Source organism: Sebastes fasciatus, chromosome 3 (assembly GCF_043250625.1).
Source record: "Sebastes fasciatus isolate fSebFas1 chromosome 3, fSebFas1.pri, whole genome shotgun sequence".
Lineage (NCBI taxonomy): Eukaryota > Metazoa > Chordata > Actinopteri > Perciformes > Sebastidae > Sebastes > Sebastes fasciatus.
The window spans coordinates 20,095,760-20,114,434 of NC_133797.1; the positions used below are offsets into that span (position 1 = coordinate 20,095,760).

At 40.0% G+C, this 18,675-nt stretch overlaps 1 protein-coding gene across 5 annotated transcripts in view; it reads right to left on the reverse strand.

The window, feature by feature from the left end:
* fbxw7 (F-box and WD repeat domain containing 7) overlaps positions 1-18,675 on the reverse strand; it is a 148,366-nt gene that overhangs the window by 21,943 nt on the left and 107,748 nt on the right. For 4 of the 5 annotated variants that reach the window (XM_074629495.1, XM_074629496.1, XM_074629494.1 and 1 more), the window contains 2 exons: positions 5,855-5,937; positions 3,114-3,255 (listed from right to left, as the gene is read on the reverse strand). In XM_074629495.1, coding sequence (XP_074485596.1) covers positions 3,114-3,255; positions 5,855-5,937 — 225 coding nt within the window. Of the gene's footprint in view, positions 1-3,113; positions 3,256-5,854; positions 5,938-11,676; positions 12,172-18,675 lie in introns of those variants that run through there. The other variant, XM_074629497.1, reaches the window with a different exon arrangement.

Consider the following 18,675-nt stretch of genomic DNA (forward strand, 5'->3'; position numbering starts at 1 on the left):
GTGCCCTCCACAGAGTTGCTCGAGGCACCTGCCTATTTCCAGCAGCCAACACATTAGTGGAACATTTGAACATCAGGAACCAGACTCCATCAACAACATTATTAGAAGTCTTTTGGGTTATTTTCTTCTGCTTGAACATTCAGTTGGCTGATGACTAGCACTGCACTGTATGTTGGACGCAGTTGTTTTCCTCTGCGGAGTGCTGAAATCTAACAATGATTACAGGCTACGAGGCAGGAATGGAAAATCTGGCACACGCAAACCACCTGTAATTTGGCAGCTAAAAGCTTCAGCCAAAGGTGCTGGTTCTGGAGGTAATTAGGGGCTTCAGAGACCTCCTCCCTGCCATTGGGAGGATCACGCAACAGCTACTTACGCATTACATTATACGTTATTATAGGTTCACAATTCCCAACCTGAGATGGGATTTTTTTTTTGTTTAATCTGCTAGTGAACCCTAAAGCTTCTAGTTTGTTATGTATTCATAAATGCACTTGGCAATATTTCATGTTCAATGATGAGGGTTTGTTTTATTTTAAATTAAGGCTGTCAAAGTTAACATGATAATAACTTGTTAACGCAAATTCATTTTAACGCCACTAATTCCTTTAATGCATTCACGCAACTTGCGATTTTTAGGTATGGCTCGCATAAAGCAAGCATATTTGCCCACTCCCATGTTGATAAGAGTATTTAATACTTAAAAAATCTCCCTTTAATGTACATGTTGAACAGATAAAAAAAATGCAGGATTAATTTGCGATTAATCGCGATGAAATATTTTAATCGATTGACAGTCCTATTTTAAATATTTCTTCTATAATTCGGTTATATTACAGGTTATAACTGTTTTCGATTAAAAACTTGCAAAATTAAGAATATTTAAAAAAGTAAGACTTTTCATTGTTCCCCATGGGGCTGTAAACATGGTAGAATATTGTGTCCAAGAGCTTCCAGGACTAACTCTAGTCATTCATTAGTGTTCATCTCTTTTTTCCCTCAACATGTCTAGCCCACTTCTGCTTCACTTCTGCTTTAATTTCTTAAATTTCCCAGAATTTCTGCCAATTTTCCCCCAGAACGGCTGTGACACAAACCAGGACATCTGGGATTACAGTGCTGATACGTGAACATAAGTGTCACTATTTTGATCAACTGATCATTTCAACGAGCTGCTGATAAAATACTTCAGTTTAGACATTCAGGGAAGTTTTGAAGTGTCTGCTGAAAGACACTTAATTTCATAAAGACTGAATTCTTTGGCTGCAAGCAAAACAGATTACTGATGTACGATTACTGTGAGCTACAAAGACACTAAAGAGGCAACTATTTCATCTTTTGTGCCAGTCATAATAAATGCCTGTGTCTGGTGTTTAAGAATGTAGATGTTTCTGTATGTTGGTTGTATATTAGCTTATTTGTTTTTTTTTGCATGGGATATGTTCTAACGGGTTAATGTAATATGTGACTTTGCCGCCATAACCATGTGTGTCCTTGTGTTTGTCTTATGCAACACCAAAAGATTGGACATTTTTATGAAAACATTCTTTGTATGTACAGTATGCTGCCTGGTAGTTTCCCTCTCTAACAGCAGCTACAGGCTACGACTAGACTGGGGAATGTACAGAATGTATAGTTGAGGTTTTGCTGCCTGCAGCCAGCGCTGTCAAATTAAAAACAATAGGCCACCGCAGGTCAGGCCTGAAGACTAATATACGTAAAATAAACACTGCGGTGTCACAGGTTCACCCAGCTATTCAAAGAAAATTAGTTTAAGCTCCCTCAGGTAATGAAGTCCTTGGCAACCTATTATATAGGAAATCAGAGAGAGCCCATCAAGGCTAATATGTTTAAATGACATCCTATTTCCATGAAGTCTGGAATCATTAGAGCTGAAGTCTAACATGAAAGAAATAGCTCTATTATGTTCTGTACAGATGGTGATGATATAGGAAAATGAATATAAAAATAAGGTAAAAGGAGAAATGAAAACAGTATTGTGTCTCATGTCTCTATCAGGCTATGGTCTCTACAGACACTGACAGTAATCATTGGATATGCACATTATTACTCCGAATATGACATGTAAACTGCATATTTTGTTTACTGAATTAGGCCTTATTCCGAATCTATCATTTTCCGATTAAGAAATGTGGGATATGCTGATATTATTCAGGTTTTAGGAGTATTCTCACATTTGGAATATGTGTCTCAATTTGGGTTTTTAGGGCAGTTTGCGACACATGGCCTCTTGACTGTTTACGTCCAGCTCAGTGTGTTGTACACAAACCAACTGAAATGCAGAAATGCCCCAAAGATAAGCCCCTGGTCGAAAGGAGAAATACACCTACTTTTAAACATTATGAAAGACTTTAACACGTTTTGGGATTTTCACAAATATCTCAACGCCGACCTTTCAGGAAGGTGGTTGAAGGAGGGAGGCTGTGTTTGCACGGTCGAACTAGTCCACCACCGGTTATTCGGAGTATGTACGTCTGCATGTAAATGGGAATATTAGTGAAATATTCATTTTCAGTAGCCATGTAAACAGCTTAGTAGGAATATTGTCTTTTTCAAAATAAGGGCAAAAAACTGAATATTTTGTGAGTGTAAATGTCACTGAAGTGGTTGAAACAAGATACAATTAGTAAACATCGTCTAATCCCAGTTTTCTAATCATGGATTTCAAAATGACCTCTTGAGAGTCCTAAAGTCTGCATTACCGCCCTTGGATAATGCAGTAAAAATACACAACAAGGTAATAATAGGGTTAGATTATACTGCAGTGACTTTAACTTCTTTATTTCAGAGGACCATAGAAGCCAACATCTGTTCAACTTTTTAGTAGAGAATAAGTCTACAATAGAAACATGTGATGTTTTAACTCTGCTTTTAAGTCTGAACAGGTACGGCTAATTCCAATTCCACGCTACAGTGGCTATGGTAATGTGGTGGGCCCGAACAACAAGGCAGCAATTATCTCGGAGACTAAGTGAACATTGATTGGGCACAACATCTGCTTTTTGATGAGCTTTTGCTCGAGGGGTTCGGAGCCGCCCGTTGGGGAGGAAAAGAAAAAGAGAAGAAGAAGAAGAGAACTCCACTGTGCTCACCTGAAATGTTCGGAGCCATTCTTGGAGACCCGTGGGTGGCTGGATTGAGGTGATGCGCCGTCTCTGCTGCCCCTGACAATTGGCTGTTCTGATGTGGCCAAATGTGGTGGGTGTGGCCGGACATGGGACGATCCCTGTCGGACTGCAATTTACAGGGAAAGAAAAACCCTTAAAAACAAATAATAATATGAGGCAAAGAGCCTACTGAAGACATTACAGAGAGGATGTGGAAGCACTGCTTTTAACAATAAGTATTAAGAAAAAAACAGAAACATTATGGGAACATTACAGACATTAAGGATACACTATTAATGAGAACAACACTAAGCTCAATAAGAGGGCATTTAGTTGTTCTCGGGTTTGTTTTGCTTCAACTTTTGCAGAAATTTCCACCACAAATTATTTTGACAGCGGAGAAACACAAACAATGGCAAATACGGCAGAGTTAAATATTTTAAGCTGCACTTTAAACTGAAAGCATTTTTGCCAATCATGGATTTAATTTAGCTATAACAACCTCAGCTGAAAGCATGTGTATTCTGCTAGGCAAGTCCAAATTCTGTTTCGTTTTTTATATTGTGCCAATTTCCTTAATTAACCCCCATTCCTTGTTTTATTCTGGCCAAATGAACAGATGTCTTATCATAATAGGGTAGAGTAGTAATAGGTAAAATCTTTTTAAATTATGTAGGAATATTTCAGTTACTGTTGTACCTTAAGAATATAAATTACTTCTTGGCTGTGTAAATAAAAACTGTTTTTGTTGTACAGTTCCAGCCCAAAGAAATTTACTAGGGCTGTCAATTAAAAGAATTTATTTAAATCACAAAGTAATCACACAATTTGTATCTGTTCAGAATGTACCTTAAAGGGAAATTTGTCAAGTGTTTAATACTCTTATCAACATGGTAGTGGGCAAATATGTTTTCTTTATGCAAATGTGCATATATTTATTATTGGAAATCAATTAACAACACAAAACAATGACAAATGTTGTATAGGCAACAACAGCTGTCAGTGTGTCAGTGTGCTGACTTGACTATGACTTGCCCCAAACTGCATGTGATTATCATAAAGTGGGTATGTCAGTAAAGGGGAGACTCGTGGGTACCCATAGAACCCATTTTCATTCACATATCTTAAGGTCAGAGGTCAAGGGACCCTTTTGAAAATTGCCATGACAGTTTTTCCTTGCCAAAATTTAGTGCAAGTTTGAAGTGTTATTTAGCCTCCTTCACGATAAGCTACTATGTATCTTCAATCTAGCTTTAAAACTGAGCCAGCCATAACCTCAAAATCACAAGTTGCGTTAAAGCAATTAGTGGCGTAAAAACGTATTGGCATTAACGTTATTATCGTTTTGACAGCCCTAAAATTTACATTTAAAAACTTCAGACTTCACCAAAACATAACAACTTCAGGACAATAAGGATATCTTTACGTCCTTATCACACATGTTCTAGTTTCAAACTAAATGTTATCCTGTTGATCACAGAAGGAGAAGCTAATTTGAAATGCAGTATGTCAAAATCACAACAAAAAAAAACTCAGCTACTATTTGCCTGAAAGTACCTCCAAAATACATTTTGTAACTCAGAGACTTCAATGTATGCACATTCCCAGAGATTTCTGTTCAAGTCCAGATTCTCCTGTTGTGAAACGCAGCGCAGGACTTCAAACAGCGCCCATGTGCCCTTGTAATGTAAGGGCAGCGGGAGAAACCATCCAGCGTGCTCCCTCAATGCTTCAGATGCTGCTTGCTGGCAGCAAAATGGAAAGCTGGGGGTCCATTTCATTATTGATTCATTTTTAATGAATTTTGGAGGCTGAGCCGGAGCCAGCTACATGGCAACATTTACAGTTAAGTGACTGTGTTCAGGCTGAATTTTAATGTGGCTACATGTGAACACGTGCATTAAATATTCAGGGTTAGAGAAACATCTGGGGCGGCTGGCTGGATGCTGGAGATATAATATGATGTGAAGCATGTTTGAAGACACAGCATCTTTGTTCATGCCTCTTGATTTCTTTTCATGTTAGGTTCATTTAATACGTGTATAGCACTAACATAAGGAGACAGGACTCTTTAATATGTCATTTCTATGAAGATCCTTTTGACACTAAGGTGGGAAACAAATGCAGGACACTGCAGTACAAGGAACATTGGGAGAGGGTGTGTCTCTGATGAGCAATTGGGAGACGCATGGTAAATGTCCAAAAGCTCCATCCTTTCCACACTTCCCATTCATTGTCTATGTAAGCAGCCGTGTAATGCATTCTGGTAGCGTGGCGGCCGATTCGAGAGACGGGGCGTCACATTGGCCGCTCCTCATTTGCATAAAGTTGAGGTCAAGGCGACGTTATGCAAATCAGGGGCGTCCGACATGTATCGCTGCCTCTGGAAACTCCCTAGAATCTTTTAAACTAGCCGATGTTGATATAAAATGAAGACAGATTCAGCAACTGCATGGCTTATTTCTCACATAAAATCTTTTCAGAAACACATTTCGATGAACTATTTTTGTGATATAACAGAAGAAAGTTTCCAAAAGAGCCGCCATGTTGGTTCTGGTTTGAAAGCTGAGAGAAGCAGCCTGCGAGGGAACGCATTCGTCCAATCAGGTGTCTGGTATCTAATGGCAGCGCATCAAGCATCCAATGCTGGGAAGCAAGGCGATCCATCGCGATAAAAACGCCCCTGTGGAGATGAACCATTATGGGTGAAATGCAGGATGCTTTACCTTGGATACTCTGGGCCTTTGCAGGGCTTTTTTCCTGAAGGGAAAGATCGGACCTCGGGGCCATGGTCCAACTTCCTCTTCATCTGAGAAAGACAAAAAGGGAGACGAAGAACATTAGAAACCACCAGAGCATAATGGAGGAGACTGAATTTAAAAACTAATTACCACACTGCATCCTTCTGAGAAGTAAATAGAAATGTACACCCTATATAAGTTGGTTGGAGGGGGCAGTTCTGGCACGTGTTATATAATCCATCATTGTTTCCTTTAGAGTCTAAGTCACTTTACTTTTTAAGCGAGAAGCCAGTCCTTAAAAAGGAAATTTAATAAAGGACACGCGTCATGGACGCCCTTAAAAAGAGGGGTGGAAGCAGAAAATTGCTTTTGCAAGTCACAGACTTTGTTCAAATTAAGTCTGAAATCCAGCATATTAAAATACAGACACCAAAGTCTTGCAACAGCTTTATGCAAATAGGAAATTAAACTTTAATGCATAAAGACTCTTAACATATTCCATAACAAAGCAGAGGTGTAATGACCTACTGTATCTGTAGAGGAGGCAGCTAAATGTTGTGAGATAGTCCGATACAAAGCAGGTGCTTGTTTAACAATGCTTTAGATTATGTTCCAAGTTGGAGCTGATCGCAACCAGACACCCCATAATATCCAGACGCACTCACACATTCACACCCAAAAATGCCAAGCGTACAAAATAACCACAAAGCACAGAGACTCGTTCGGGGTGCATTCTTTGGCAGTGAAGTTCGATTCACACGGATACTTGAGAAAGAGAAAACAGAGCAAGTGAGTTCTTTATCTGTTTCTATCACCTGCATGTGTACACACCACCCAATCCCTGTTACCATCTACCCAACTGCGCAAACAAAGGAGCCTGTGTGAGCCCGGGCAAGCCAATTTTCTTCATCCCATGCCTGCCACTCTCTCTGGCAAGGCCTCCCACCACACATGCAAGTGATCACCATCTCATCGCCGGCCCCTCATGATTCTCAAGCTAACAGGATAACTGAACTGAAGTGTCTGGCCAAAAAACAATATACAATGCAACAGTCTGGCCTTGTTTCTGGATTAATTAAACATGTTTAAATGAAAGCATAGCCAGATTTGGCCAGATTCAGCCTCAAGTAAAGACAAAAAAGACTTCTTTCACTTCTGTTCTAGATTTTATATTTAAAATATTACTCAAGAAAACAGGTGAATCCTTGGTTCTGTATTTCACAGGAAGGAGGCACTGTGAGATTTTGTCTTATGTCTTATTGGCTTTTACGATTCTCTCTTGTTTTTTAGTACCTATGTATTTATAATTGGGCAGTCAATTGATTAAAATACTTAATCGCGATTAATCGCAAATGAATCGCACATTTTTTATCTGTTCAAAATGTACCTTAAAGGGAGTCAAGTATTTAATACTCTTATCAACATGGGAGTGGGCAAATATGCTTGCTTTATGCAAATGTATTTATATATTTATTACTTGAAATCAATTAACAACACAAAGCAATGACAAATATTGTCCATAAACCCTCACAGGTACTGCATTTAGCATAAAAAATATGCTCCAATCATAACATGGCAAACTGCAGCCCAACAGGCAACAACAGCTGTCAGTGTGTCAGTGTGCCGACTTGACTATGACTTGCCCCAAACTGCATGTGATTATCATAAAGTGGGCATGTCTGTAAAGGGGAGACTCGTGGGTACCCAGAGAACACATTTTCATTCACATATCTTGAGGTCAGAGGTCAAGGGACCCCTTTGAAAATGGCCATGACAGTTTTTCCTCACCAAAATTTAGCGCACATTTGGAGCGTTATTTAACCTCCTTCACGTCAAGCTAGTACGACATGGTTGGTACCAATGGATTCATTAGGTTTATCTAGTTTCATATGATGCCAGTATCTTCACTTTACCTTTAAAACTGAGACTGGCACAACCTAACATTTTTTACTAAAAACTAAAAGTTGCGTTAATGCGCAAAGAAATTAGAGACGTCAAAAGGAATTTGCGTTAAAGCAGTTTAATCGTGTTACCTTTGACAGACCTTGTTTTTATACATAGTTTCTCAGGGAATGTGCAATATTTGACATGTTTTTCTACTGCGTCTTTGGTGTACCACTGTAATGTCTTGTTGGCTATGTATTGTATGTATTGTTTCAAGCTGATTGCAGCTGTGTGCAGCACTATTACCCAAACAAAATTACCCCATGGGACAATCTGCTATATCGTAGGAGCCACCAGCAGCACCAACAAAGGTACATTTTGACCAAAAAATGGACATCATGGTGCAGATGAATGATTTATTCCTGCACTTTAGCACGTAGCATGTTTTTCACAAGGTTCTCTTACATTACTTGTACTTCCATTTAGGGATAAAACAGTTTGTCCACAGTTTGTCTACAGTTACAGTCCAGACTATTGTGCTGCAAGAGACAACCTGTACTGGAGAATGTGTTGCAGAACTTCCATCTGTCCTCCTGCTATTGTAGAAACTGATAGTGGCTTTTAGAAAGCAGAAACCGCATTTAAAACAAACTTCTTCTCCTTTTGAGGCAAACAATGTGTTTTTTGTATGTATTTTTGGAGTGTTATTGTAATACTGGATGCTAAGAATACAGCAGTGGACATCTGACTCCATACTGTCTGGCTTCACAGTGGCATGATTACACATCTCTCTTCAAGATGTGTGCTTTTTGTTTATCACTATAATTTGGTGAATGTGTGTTTGTCCTCTCAGGGTTTTCAGCCTGAGCGGCACATTTGAGCGTTGAGACCATAGACTGTATATAAGAAGTGGACGTAGTCACCGTGACGTCACCCGTTGGTTTGTGGACTGCAGTTTTGAAGCTTCGAGTTTGGCTTTTTGTCCGTCGCCACCTTGGTTTTTAGCTGTCGCCATCTTCATTTTTTGTAACCAGAAGTGACACGAGAGGGCGTAGCTAAGTACAATTGAAGGCTGAATAAGACATTTTTAGGCAACCAAAAATGTCACAATTAACTTTCATGAACTGAACACACTGTGAGAGGGTTAAAGACACCCAGACCGGACAACGTCGTGGTAGCGACCTGTCGATCACAAGGTAGCCACGCCCTAAAGCATCCCCTGCTTTATGGTCTTTATGGTCTATTTTATTAAATGGGACCATAATTTACAAAATGAACATCATGCTTGAAACTAGTGATTGAGACCATAAACTCATGTTTACAATGTTTACTGAAGTAATAAATGAAGTGAGAAGTAGGGTCATTTTCTCAGACTTCTATTTAATCAGACTTCTTTTTGCAACCAGAAGAGTCGCCCCCTGCTGGCTGTTACAAAGAAGTTTAAGGCACTTCTGCATCGGCTTCACTTCTCAGACCCAGAGTTGATCACTGGTTGAGAACAGCACGCAATATAGCAAAAACAACGATGAGAAACAATTCAGAAATGCTGAATGATGTGCAGAATATCAGCAACATAGCCGTAGGTATCAATACAGGCAGTATTTAATGTGGACTAGAATGAATCAATGCACCAAAACAACTGAGTTTATAGAGGCATGTGTACATGACCAGCACACCAACTTGTACTGCAGGTTAGATGCCCCCTGGACATTACACTGTGAGCTGACCAATGATTTGTGATCTGTTCCTCACAAGTCGGCTCCTGTGTAAAGCTGCAGGGGGAATTCAAGGGAAGAGCCACACAAATCTAGAAGAGGCACAGGGAATTTAGTCTATGTGGCAAAAAAAGAACATGTAAATGTAGTCCATATGTTTTCAAAAGCTTGGTAGGTATGCATCTTGTGGTTCACTTGTCTACATGTAAAATATCTGGCTGACAGCCTGTTTGATTGCTAAGGAAAATAAAGAGGGATTTATAAGATATTCCTACTTGTTAAGATCCAGCTTTTAAACCCAGCTGCCTTGTTCTTAAAGCGGTGATCTCACTGCAAAGGCAGTTCAGTAGCCAAGGAGAGCCTGGGTGTGTGTATGCATGAATTTGGGTTTTTGTGTGCGTGTGCGTGTGTGTGTGTGTGTGTGTGTGTGTGTGTGTGTGGGAGAGAGAAAAGGGGGAGTGCTGGCTGGCTTTGAGTGTGAGTGTGTGTGTGTGTGTGTGTGTGTGTGTGTGCCCCTCTGTGTGTACACGCAAGAAAACCTCAAACTAAATGCGGGCGTGAATAAAAAGCAGCGTGTAACCAGCCTCTCCTTGTGTTTCAGCCTGGGAAAAAGGTAACCAGAGCACGCAGTGTTTGTAAATCACCACTAATCAGTCCTCCCCTCCTTCTCCTCTTTGGCTTCCCCCGTCCCTATCTGGCCAAAAGCACGACAGATGGATCCACACAGAGAGTTAATGATATTTTAAAGACAGCAATCACTCTTACATAATGTGTTGGTTCATTTCAACGCAGACTTACATCCTGCAGCAGCAGCAGTCACTTGGAGAATCTTTTCTCGTTTTTCAAATACCGTTTCAAAGCAGCCGTGAAACACAGTTTCATCACGCCAATCAGCAGCGACACATCCGAGAAACTGGCCATTTTGGGAAGAATTGATAAGGACCGATCAAACCAGAAAATGGGTTTGTAAATTAATCAGTCTGGGCGTTTCAGTTTCTGTCAGTACCATGAAAGAGCGGCGTAAAAATATTCAAGCTCAAGGGGGCTGACTTCAAGATCCTGATATCTTAAAATGAGCCACAAAATGGATGTGAGAACACAAAAGGGTCACCGTTCAATTCAATAAACTATCGCCCATTGATTGAGACTGACATTTTCACTTAATTATTATGATTAATTGAGTAAAAGCTTCAACACTGCACAAAAAAATCCCCCTCTGCAAGGCAGTCTGCTTTTGAATGATACCTGATTAACAAATGTGTTTACATTACACTCTGCGTAATGGATCCCCCTTTCCCATTTCTTGTTTGCACTCCAGCATTTCCAGCTAAGGGAGCATCATTTCATGGCTGCCATCCAGCATAATACACCCAACATCCTTGAGGATATTCTCCACCTCACGCTGTCTGACACAGTGACCCATTATCTGTGGTGTGGAGCCGGAGGCTCAGTGCACAATGTCAGGGGAAAGGGCTGCTCCAACAGGCAGCAGCAGCAGACTGATCACATGCATGCATCTCCAGCAGCCACTTTTGGTCACTGCCAGATAGCCACTGCTGCATAATGTCGAATCATAATAACCCTGCAAAACTGGGGAGGATTGCAAGGGCTGTTTTTTTTTTCTTTTCTGGAACCGGTCGTTATTTACAAATCTTGCATTTTTTTAAAACACAGAAAGAGGTGATATCATACCATTTATATGTAGTATATATATGTAAAGCATCTACTAGGTTATTTAGAGGAGTTGATATACAGGTGCATGGAGCCAAAGCTGAGGCAAAATGACATCTTATGCCAGCAAAGAAAGGGGGGAATTCAGTGGTGTATAACGCAAGAAATAGATTGCATCCAGCATTGCAGAATGAAATGGACATATGAGTGCCACAGAGAGTAACCCATTTACAAATGGAAAGATTACGCGCTTATTTACGCGCCTGAAGTTACTATGAATGACATGATGCCGTCGTGATATTCCAACATTTAAAGCAGCATAACATATATAAGATATATAAGATATATAAGATATATAAGATATAAAGGCCCAGGCAATTAAAGCGCGTCGTCTCTGGAGGTCCGCTGCTACGCTGCTGTTCATCCTCCGCAGTGGCAGCACAGAGAGGCGCGTCAAAGAGAACGAATCAAACACTAGATAAGAAAGAGATGACGGGGGGATGTTGCTGGAGATACAAGCAGAAAAATCCTACTCACTTTGTAGAAAATCATCTTTAAAGTGCCGTAGAACCCCATCCTTGTAATCCTGGTGTGTTTTCCTTTTTTCCCCTTCTTCTTCAGTGACAATCGGTGGTCTAGTGCGTGTTGTGGAGCTGGCTGTGACAGTGTGAGGAGGAGGACAGCAGCAGCGGCAGAGGACTCTCAGTCTCAGGTAAATCCAGCTCTGATGTGAACATGCTCTGGCACGTCACCGGACTAGTGTGCATGCGGTAGATTCCCCTGGTGTAGGTATTAAAAAATAATAATAATAACGCAGATTTTAAACGGGGCTCGGTCGGTGATGGGGGTGAAACAATGCGATGATCCCGGAGGCGTGTGCGCCGCCAACCAGCCTCACCGAGCAGGGAGTGAGCAGATGAGGGAGAAAAGAGGGTGACACTCGGTAGAAAGGGGAGGAGTGGAGAGGGGGAGAGCGTCAGTGCCCTCCTCTTCCTCCTCCTCCTCCTCCTCCTCCTCCTCACAGGCTGCACGACGGCTTCTCCAAACAGGATCGGATTACAGCCTCCCCGGTGGAGACGGCAGGAATGGTGCAGTCCAACAGGCAACACTGTGCGCAACGCATCCTCTGCGAGCAACGAGGTACCGGGGACATTATGCGTGTGTACACACACAGACAGACCGACAGACCAGGGTGGGGTGCGCACTTTGTCCTTAATGCATAAAAAAGGTGGACCCCCCTACTTGTTGCAGAACCAGAAACACCTCATCCATCCATCCATCCATCCATCCATCCATGCATCCATCCATGCATCCATCCAACCATGCATCCATCCATTCATGCACCCACCCATGGCTACTCTATCTTCTAACCTGCATCTGAATCAAATAGCAAAATTTACCTCTGTGTACTATAAAGCAATGGTGGAAAGTATTTATTTATTTAAAAAGGATCCCCATTAGCTGATACCAATGGCACCAGCTACTCTTCCTGGGGTCCGAAATCAAGCACATTAAATTGATCACATACATACTATATACAACATCATATTTGTGTTACACTAATAACATATATAAATTTCACATTCATACACAATCTTCCACAACCATTTAGCCTCAAGGCCCATCATCAGGGAAAAGGAACAAAAAGAAAAACCATACATGACCAACACTGGACTATCGATCAGCTGCTTAAGTAATGTATTCGTAGATGGTATCTGAATGAGGATTTGTTAGAGGATTGACGGATGTAAAGAGGGCAGCTATTCCAATGATCCATCCAATGATGTATCTATGTACATTTACTCAAGTACTGTGCTTCAGAACAATTCTGAAGCAAACAAGCCTGCCATTATAATCTATCATCAGGCAACAGTGTGAATGGATCCACCGTGTCTGCTGCTGCACCTGCTTATTTGCACACACACACATGGAAGAGGCCAATATTTGCATTTCAGTATGGCAGGTAATAGACCATTGCACCGGCTCAGTTAACAACAATAGGGCACTGCTGATGTTATTACATCTCCTAAAAAAATCACAACCTCAAGATGGCAGCTTCAGTATAAAAAACTTGAACATTTAGTGCCGTACAAGATAAATACACCAGAGGCTTGTTTGATTCATTTGGACAATAGAATATTAAACAATGTCCCGGTGTTACGTCGCATGCTGCAAAATAAAAAAAAAGCTAGAGTGAAGATACTGGCATCATATGAAACTAAAAAAAACTAATGAATCCATTCGTACCAACCATGTCATACTAGCTTGTCGTGAAGGAGGTTAAATAACGCTCCAAACTTGCGCTAAATATCGGCAAGGAAAAACTGGCATGGCCATTTTCAAAGGGGTCCCCTTGACCTCTGACCTCAAGACATGTGAATGAAAATGGGTTCTATGGGTACCCACGAGTCTCCCCTTTACAGACATGCCCACTTTATGATGATCACATGCAGTTTTGGGCAAGTCATAGTCAAGTCAGCACACTGACACACTGACAGCTGTTGTTGCCTGTTGGGCTTGAATTTACCATGCTATGATTTGTGCATATTTTTATGTTAAATGCAGTACCTAGATAGACCTTAGATATCCAGTTCATACCAGTTTGGACCATTAGTTTCTATACATCTTCAACATTTGACCTCACAAGACATCAGCATTAGATCATCGAAATGCGGGACACAATGAGGGAGCGTTGAGACCTGGCAGCCTTTCAGACGCTCCTGGCGTACACCTGTAATTACTACATGACCTGGCACGGGGGGAAAATTAGAGCTTGATATTGAAAGAAAATCTTGGCAAGAGAGTTGTAGTAAAAATCTGCCACAATTTGAGCTGGAACTGTTGAGTTATTTTGGACCAGACTAGGGCTGTCCTGATTTAATATTTTCACCACACAATTATTGTGGCAAAAATAATTTGCAATAATGATATTATAATATAATAAAGGGATAATGTACAGCTAGAGGGTCATTGTTGTGAAATAGACCCCTTCAGGGCGATGCAGCATGACGATGCAATGATCGGCTCGCTGTACATTATCCTTTACATATTGTATCGTTGTCCAAAGAATCTAATTTAATATCATGATGAAACGTGATTTACATCTCTAATTATTAACATATCATCAATATTTAAATTTTTAAATATCACGTTTATTGTCAATACCGGTATATCGAGACACCCTCGACACTAAAGAAATTGATGTTACCTGACACTCTGCAAACCATATATCTTTTTCCATGGTGATAAAAGCGTAAAAGAGTAAATAAAAGCTACTCATGTACAACAAAAAGTCTGAAAAAAGTCAAGAGATTTAAATTATGATCATTTCAGAGGACAAGACAGGTGTAAAAGGATTTGGTTAATCGTGGCCTTTTAGTCACACTTTCTCACCACAGACAGACACAGAGAGAAGCACTCGGACGTCGGGGTGCATCAGACAGAGCTGGCCGAGCTTTGTCTATGTGTGTTTAAGGTGGCCCTCATGAGAAAGGCCCTCTGGTTGCTCTCGGCCGGCTCAACCTTTACACAGCACATTGGAATGCTTGGCATGCGAGAGGGGTCGCACTGTGGCCTTTGAATAGGCCGTGGCCTCCTTTGTCGCTCTCCTTCTGCCGGTTGGTAAAGCATTAACAGGCCTCTCCCCCCCGATACTGACCTACTGCTTGTCAAAACCAAAATCCTGCTGGTCAGACGTAAAGCTGTAAAAAAACTATTGTCTCTCAAAGGAACCTCATTTTTAACTGATTATCAACAAATGAACAGGTGCCAAGGTGCTCCTATTAGACATTGGCTGCTTTTGCTGCAATATTTGAACAACACAGGATGTATAAAAATACACTCATTACATCGCAGTGCAGCAGATAGCTTGTGGGGAAATGCAAATGTTGTCTCATTTGACTGTGCACAAATAATAGACAACATCAATACCACACTGACTCAACAGATACGGTACAAGCCTGCAGATATGTTGAGCATCCTTGGATGTATGAAGATTCAGGAGGAGGCCGTTAATGAATGGATTAGGACATTTTGGCTGCAAATATTGATCATTTTCCTCATCAGTTTTTGTATTAATATTTGTTTTGATTAATAAACTGATTGTTTAATATATAACCTAATCTATATATGTGAAAAAAGAATGATAAATGCCCTCTTACCATCAAACGGGGCTTCAAATAACGATTATTTTCATTATCGATTAATCTGTTGATTATTTTCTCGATTAATTGATTAGTTGTTTGGTCTATAAAATGTCACAAAATGGTGAAAAATGTTGATCAGTGTTTTCCAAAGCCCAAGATGACGTCCTCAAATGTCTTGTTTTGTCCACAACTCAAAGATTTTCAGTTTACTGTCATAGAGGAGTAAAGAAACCAGAAAATATTCACATTTAAGAAGCTGGAATCAGAGAATTTTTATTTTCTTTTTCTTAAAAAATGACTCAAATCGATTATCAAAATAGTTGGCGATTAATTTTAAAGTTGACAGCTAATCGATTCATCGTTGCAGCTCTAATAATTTTCCTTATCAATTTATTTATTGATTTGTTTTAGTAATAAACTGATTGTTTAATCTATAAAATGTCAAAAACAATGACAAATACCCAGCAGAGTTTAGCAGAAGTCTAAATGTTGATTTAAAATTGGTTTTGTCTTACCATTCAATTATGCAAATGCATTTTAAAAGCAAGAAAATCCTAACATTTTGGAAGCAAGTGTTTAATATTTTGATTTGATAAACGAGTTAAAAGATTGAATTGATTTAGAGCTAAAATGATTAGTTGATTAATCGATGGACAGAATATTAAAATGACAAAACTCTTAAATGTGAAGATGTGCTTGTTTTATGATAGTAATTTTAATATCTTTGGGTTTTTGTCTTTTATGTCAACTTGGGCTGTGAAAAGTTACAACAGGGAATTTGTTTTACTTCATTGACCGAACGATTAATCTATTAACCAGGAAAATAATCAGCAGATAAACTGATTATGAAAATAAAAGTTAGTTGCAGCCCTAAATTGATTATCAAATTAAATTTATTATGAGTTACTGATTAATGGTTGAACCCTTAGAGGAGGTATTAAAGGTCTAACACCTGTCTAATACAACTGGAGGAACGTGACTGGCCTACCGTTCCAAATCAACAGATGTTGGTGGGAAAAAGCTTCTCTAAAGGAGAAAAGGAGCTTTCTTGAGCAAATGTTTAATGTGAGGTGGTGAACTTGAAGGAGCCAAATACTTGTTGGGCAGTGATGCATCACTAAACGGCGCCGTGTCATTGTGCGATTGTCCTCTCTGTGGAAAAAAAATGAGGACTAGGGGGTCTCCTCTCTTCTCAATAGATTTTTTCCTGAAACGGTGAAGTGTGAGCCCCATTCCAGGCTGGACAGATGCGGTGCGTGTGGGGGAGGTTTGATGAATAAGGAAACCATGGATCATGGCATTCTGCGAAGGATAATAATAGCATCATTTGCATGGAGTTGAATTAACATATCCTGCTGCCACCCACGCGACTGGAACATTCAAGTATGAAGGGGTCAGGTCAAAGAAGAAATTAAAGCAAGAGCCACTGGTATCTCCCTTGTGACATTAACGATGTTCATGGAAAATAAATGAAAACAGAGGTCAGCATTTGCAATTATTGGCAATTATTTAGAAATTGGAGTTTCGAGCAGATGCAGCATTTTAAAATGTATACAAGTAGAGAGAAAATAATGAATAGGAAATGGTCTACACAATGAATGAATGCTTTAACACTAAGGAGAGAACGTTAAAATTCAAAGAGCCAGTGTTCACCGTTATTTAGTAATGCGTAGTAGTATTGAGCACAGAGCCCTCAGTGAGGCAAATAAAAGAGAGAGAGCTGATTTCCCTGTGGAATATAAGTCACTGTGGTGTAGATGATATTTACACTGAATCAAGGAAACCTGCACACAGAAAGCCAAAATATAATGCTCCCTTCTCAACCTTTAATAAAGTAATAATGAATAAATGTGTTTGCCAAAGTAAAGTTGGCACTGGCCGTGTCAAATTCATAGTTCTGTCTAGCAATATAAAAACATGTCTACAGATAATCTTCTAAAATCTAAAAACTGTTATGGTTTCAACGAGAGCTGCAACGATTAATCGATTAGTTGACGACTATTAAATTAATTGCCGACTATTTTGATAATCGATTAAATCGGTTTGAGTAATTTTTTTAAAGAGAAAAAAGTAAAAATTCTCTGATTCCAGCTTCTTAAATGTGAATATTTTCTGGTTTCTTTACTCCTCTATGACAGTAAACTGAATATCTTGAGTTGTGGACAAAACAAGACATTTGTGGACATCATTTTAGGCTTTGGGAAACATCGACATTTTTCACAATTTTCTGATATTTTATAGACCAAACAACTAATCGACAATGAAAATTATCATTATTTGCAGCCCTAGTTTCAACTGTTATAAGAAATGCAACAAATTTTAGAGACAAGCCAACTCTTTCCTGTAAAAAACAGGAAAGTTTTGCATTAATAGTACACTTATGTTCCAAGTAATGTTCGAACAAGACAAGTAGCTTTCACAATAATACTTACAATCTAGCTTGAGGAGATTAATATGAACTTCCTGGCAGACTACAGTTCTTCCCAGCAGGACTACGAGGACACCTGGACAACAGTCAGTTGTCCTTGTAGTCCCGCTGGGAAGGGTTTTAGAGGTGGGGATAGAGATGGACACTGCATCACTAGTTTTTCCTCAAAAGGTGTTAAATTTGTTGCACTATAAGTAATGAAGTCCAAGTAATCAATGACCGAATGTGTCTCTTTGCATTTTAAAGACTTGAATGATGCTCTCAATCGTTATGTTGTCCAATCACACAGCCCAGTCCCACGAAAAGGCATGTGAATGACATGCATGACATGACATGAATGATAATGATAAAGGAAAAAACGTGCAATAAGAACGCCCTTCTGACTTTAGGAGTGTCATTTTCACACCATGCAGTCTGTATTGACTGCAATGTAATGACAAAGAATGAAAGGGGAGAAAGACCACTAATGCCGGGCGGATGGGAGAGGAGGTGGATAGGTTCAACAAACAAGTCTTTTTAACCAGGAGACCGGTGTTCGGGATCGTTTTTTTGTTTGAAAGTTACGTTAGTGACTACAACATTGTTACCATATGCATTTTACTTAGTTTACGTACTTATTTTAAGACCAATCACGACGTTTTTCATAAACCTAACTAAGTGGTTTTGTTGCCTCCTGCTGGTACTGTACCTTCATACACGTGTAATATTCACGCCTCGGTGAGGCAAAACATGACAATGACACGCTATCCTCTGGTGGACAAGCAGGTCTATTACACACTTTGGCGTGATACCGGGTTGAATGACAAGCATCATCCCCAAATCCTAAAGACATCAGCAAAGCGTCCAGGGCTCAGAGGCACCATCTTGCTGGAAACGGTTGTAAGAAAAATCTTCTAGCAACAAAATTATGACCCTCTCCAAGAGCCACAGCCTCCTTCACACTGACCCTCATTACATTTGACC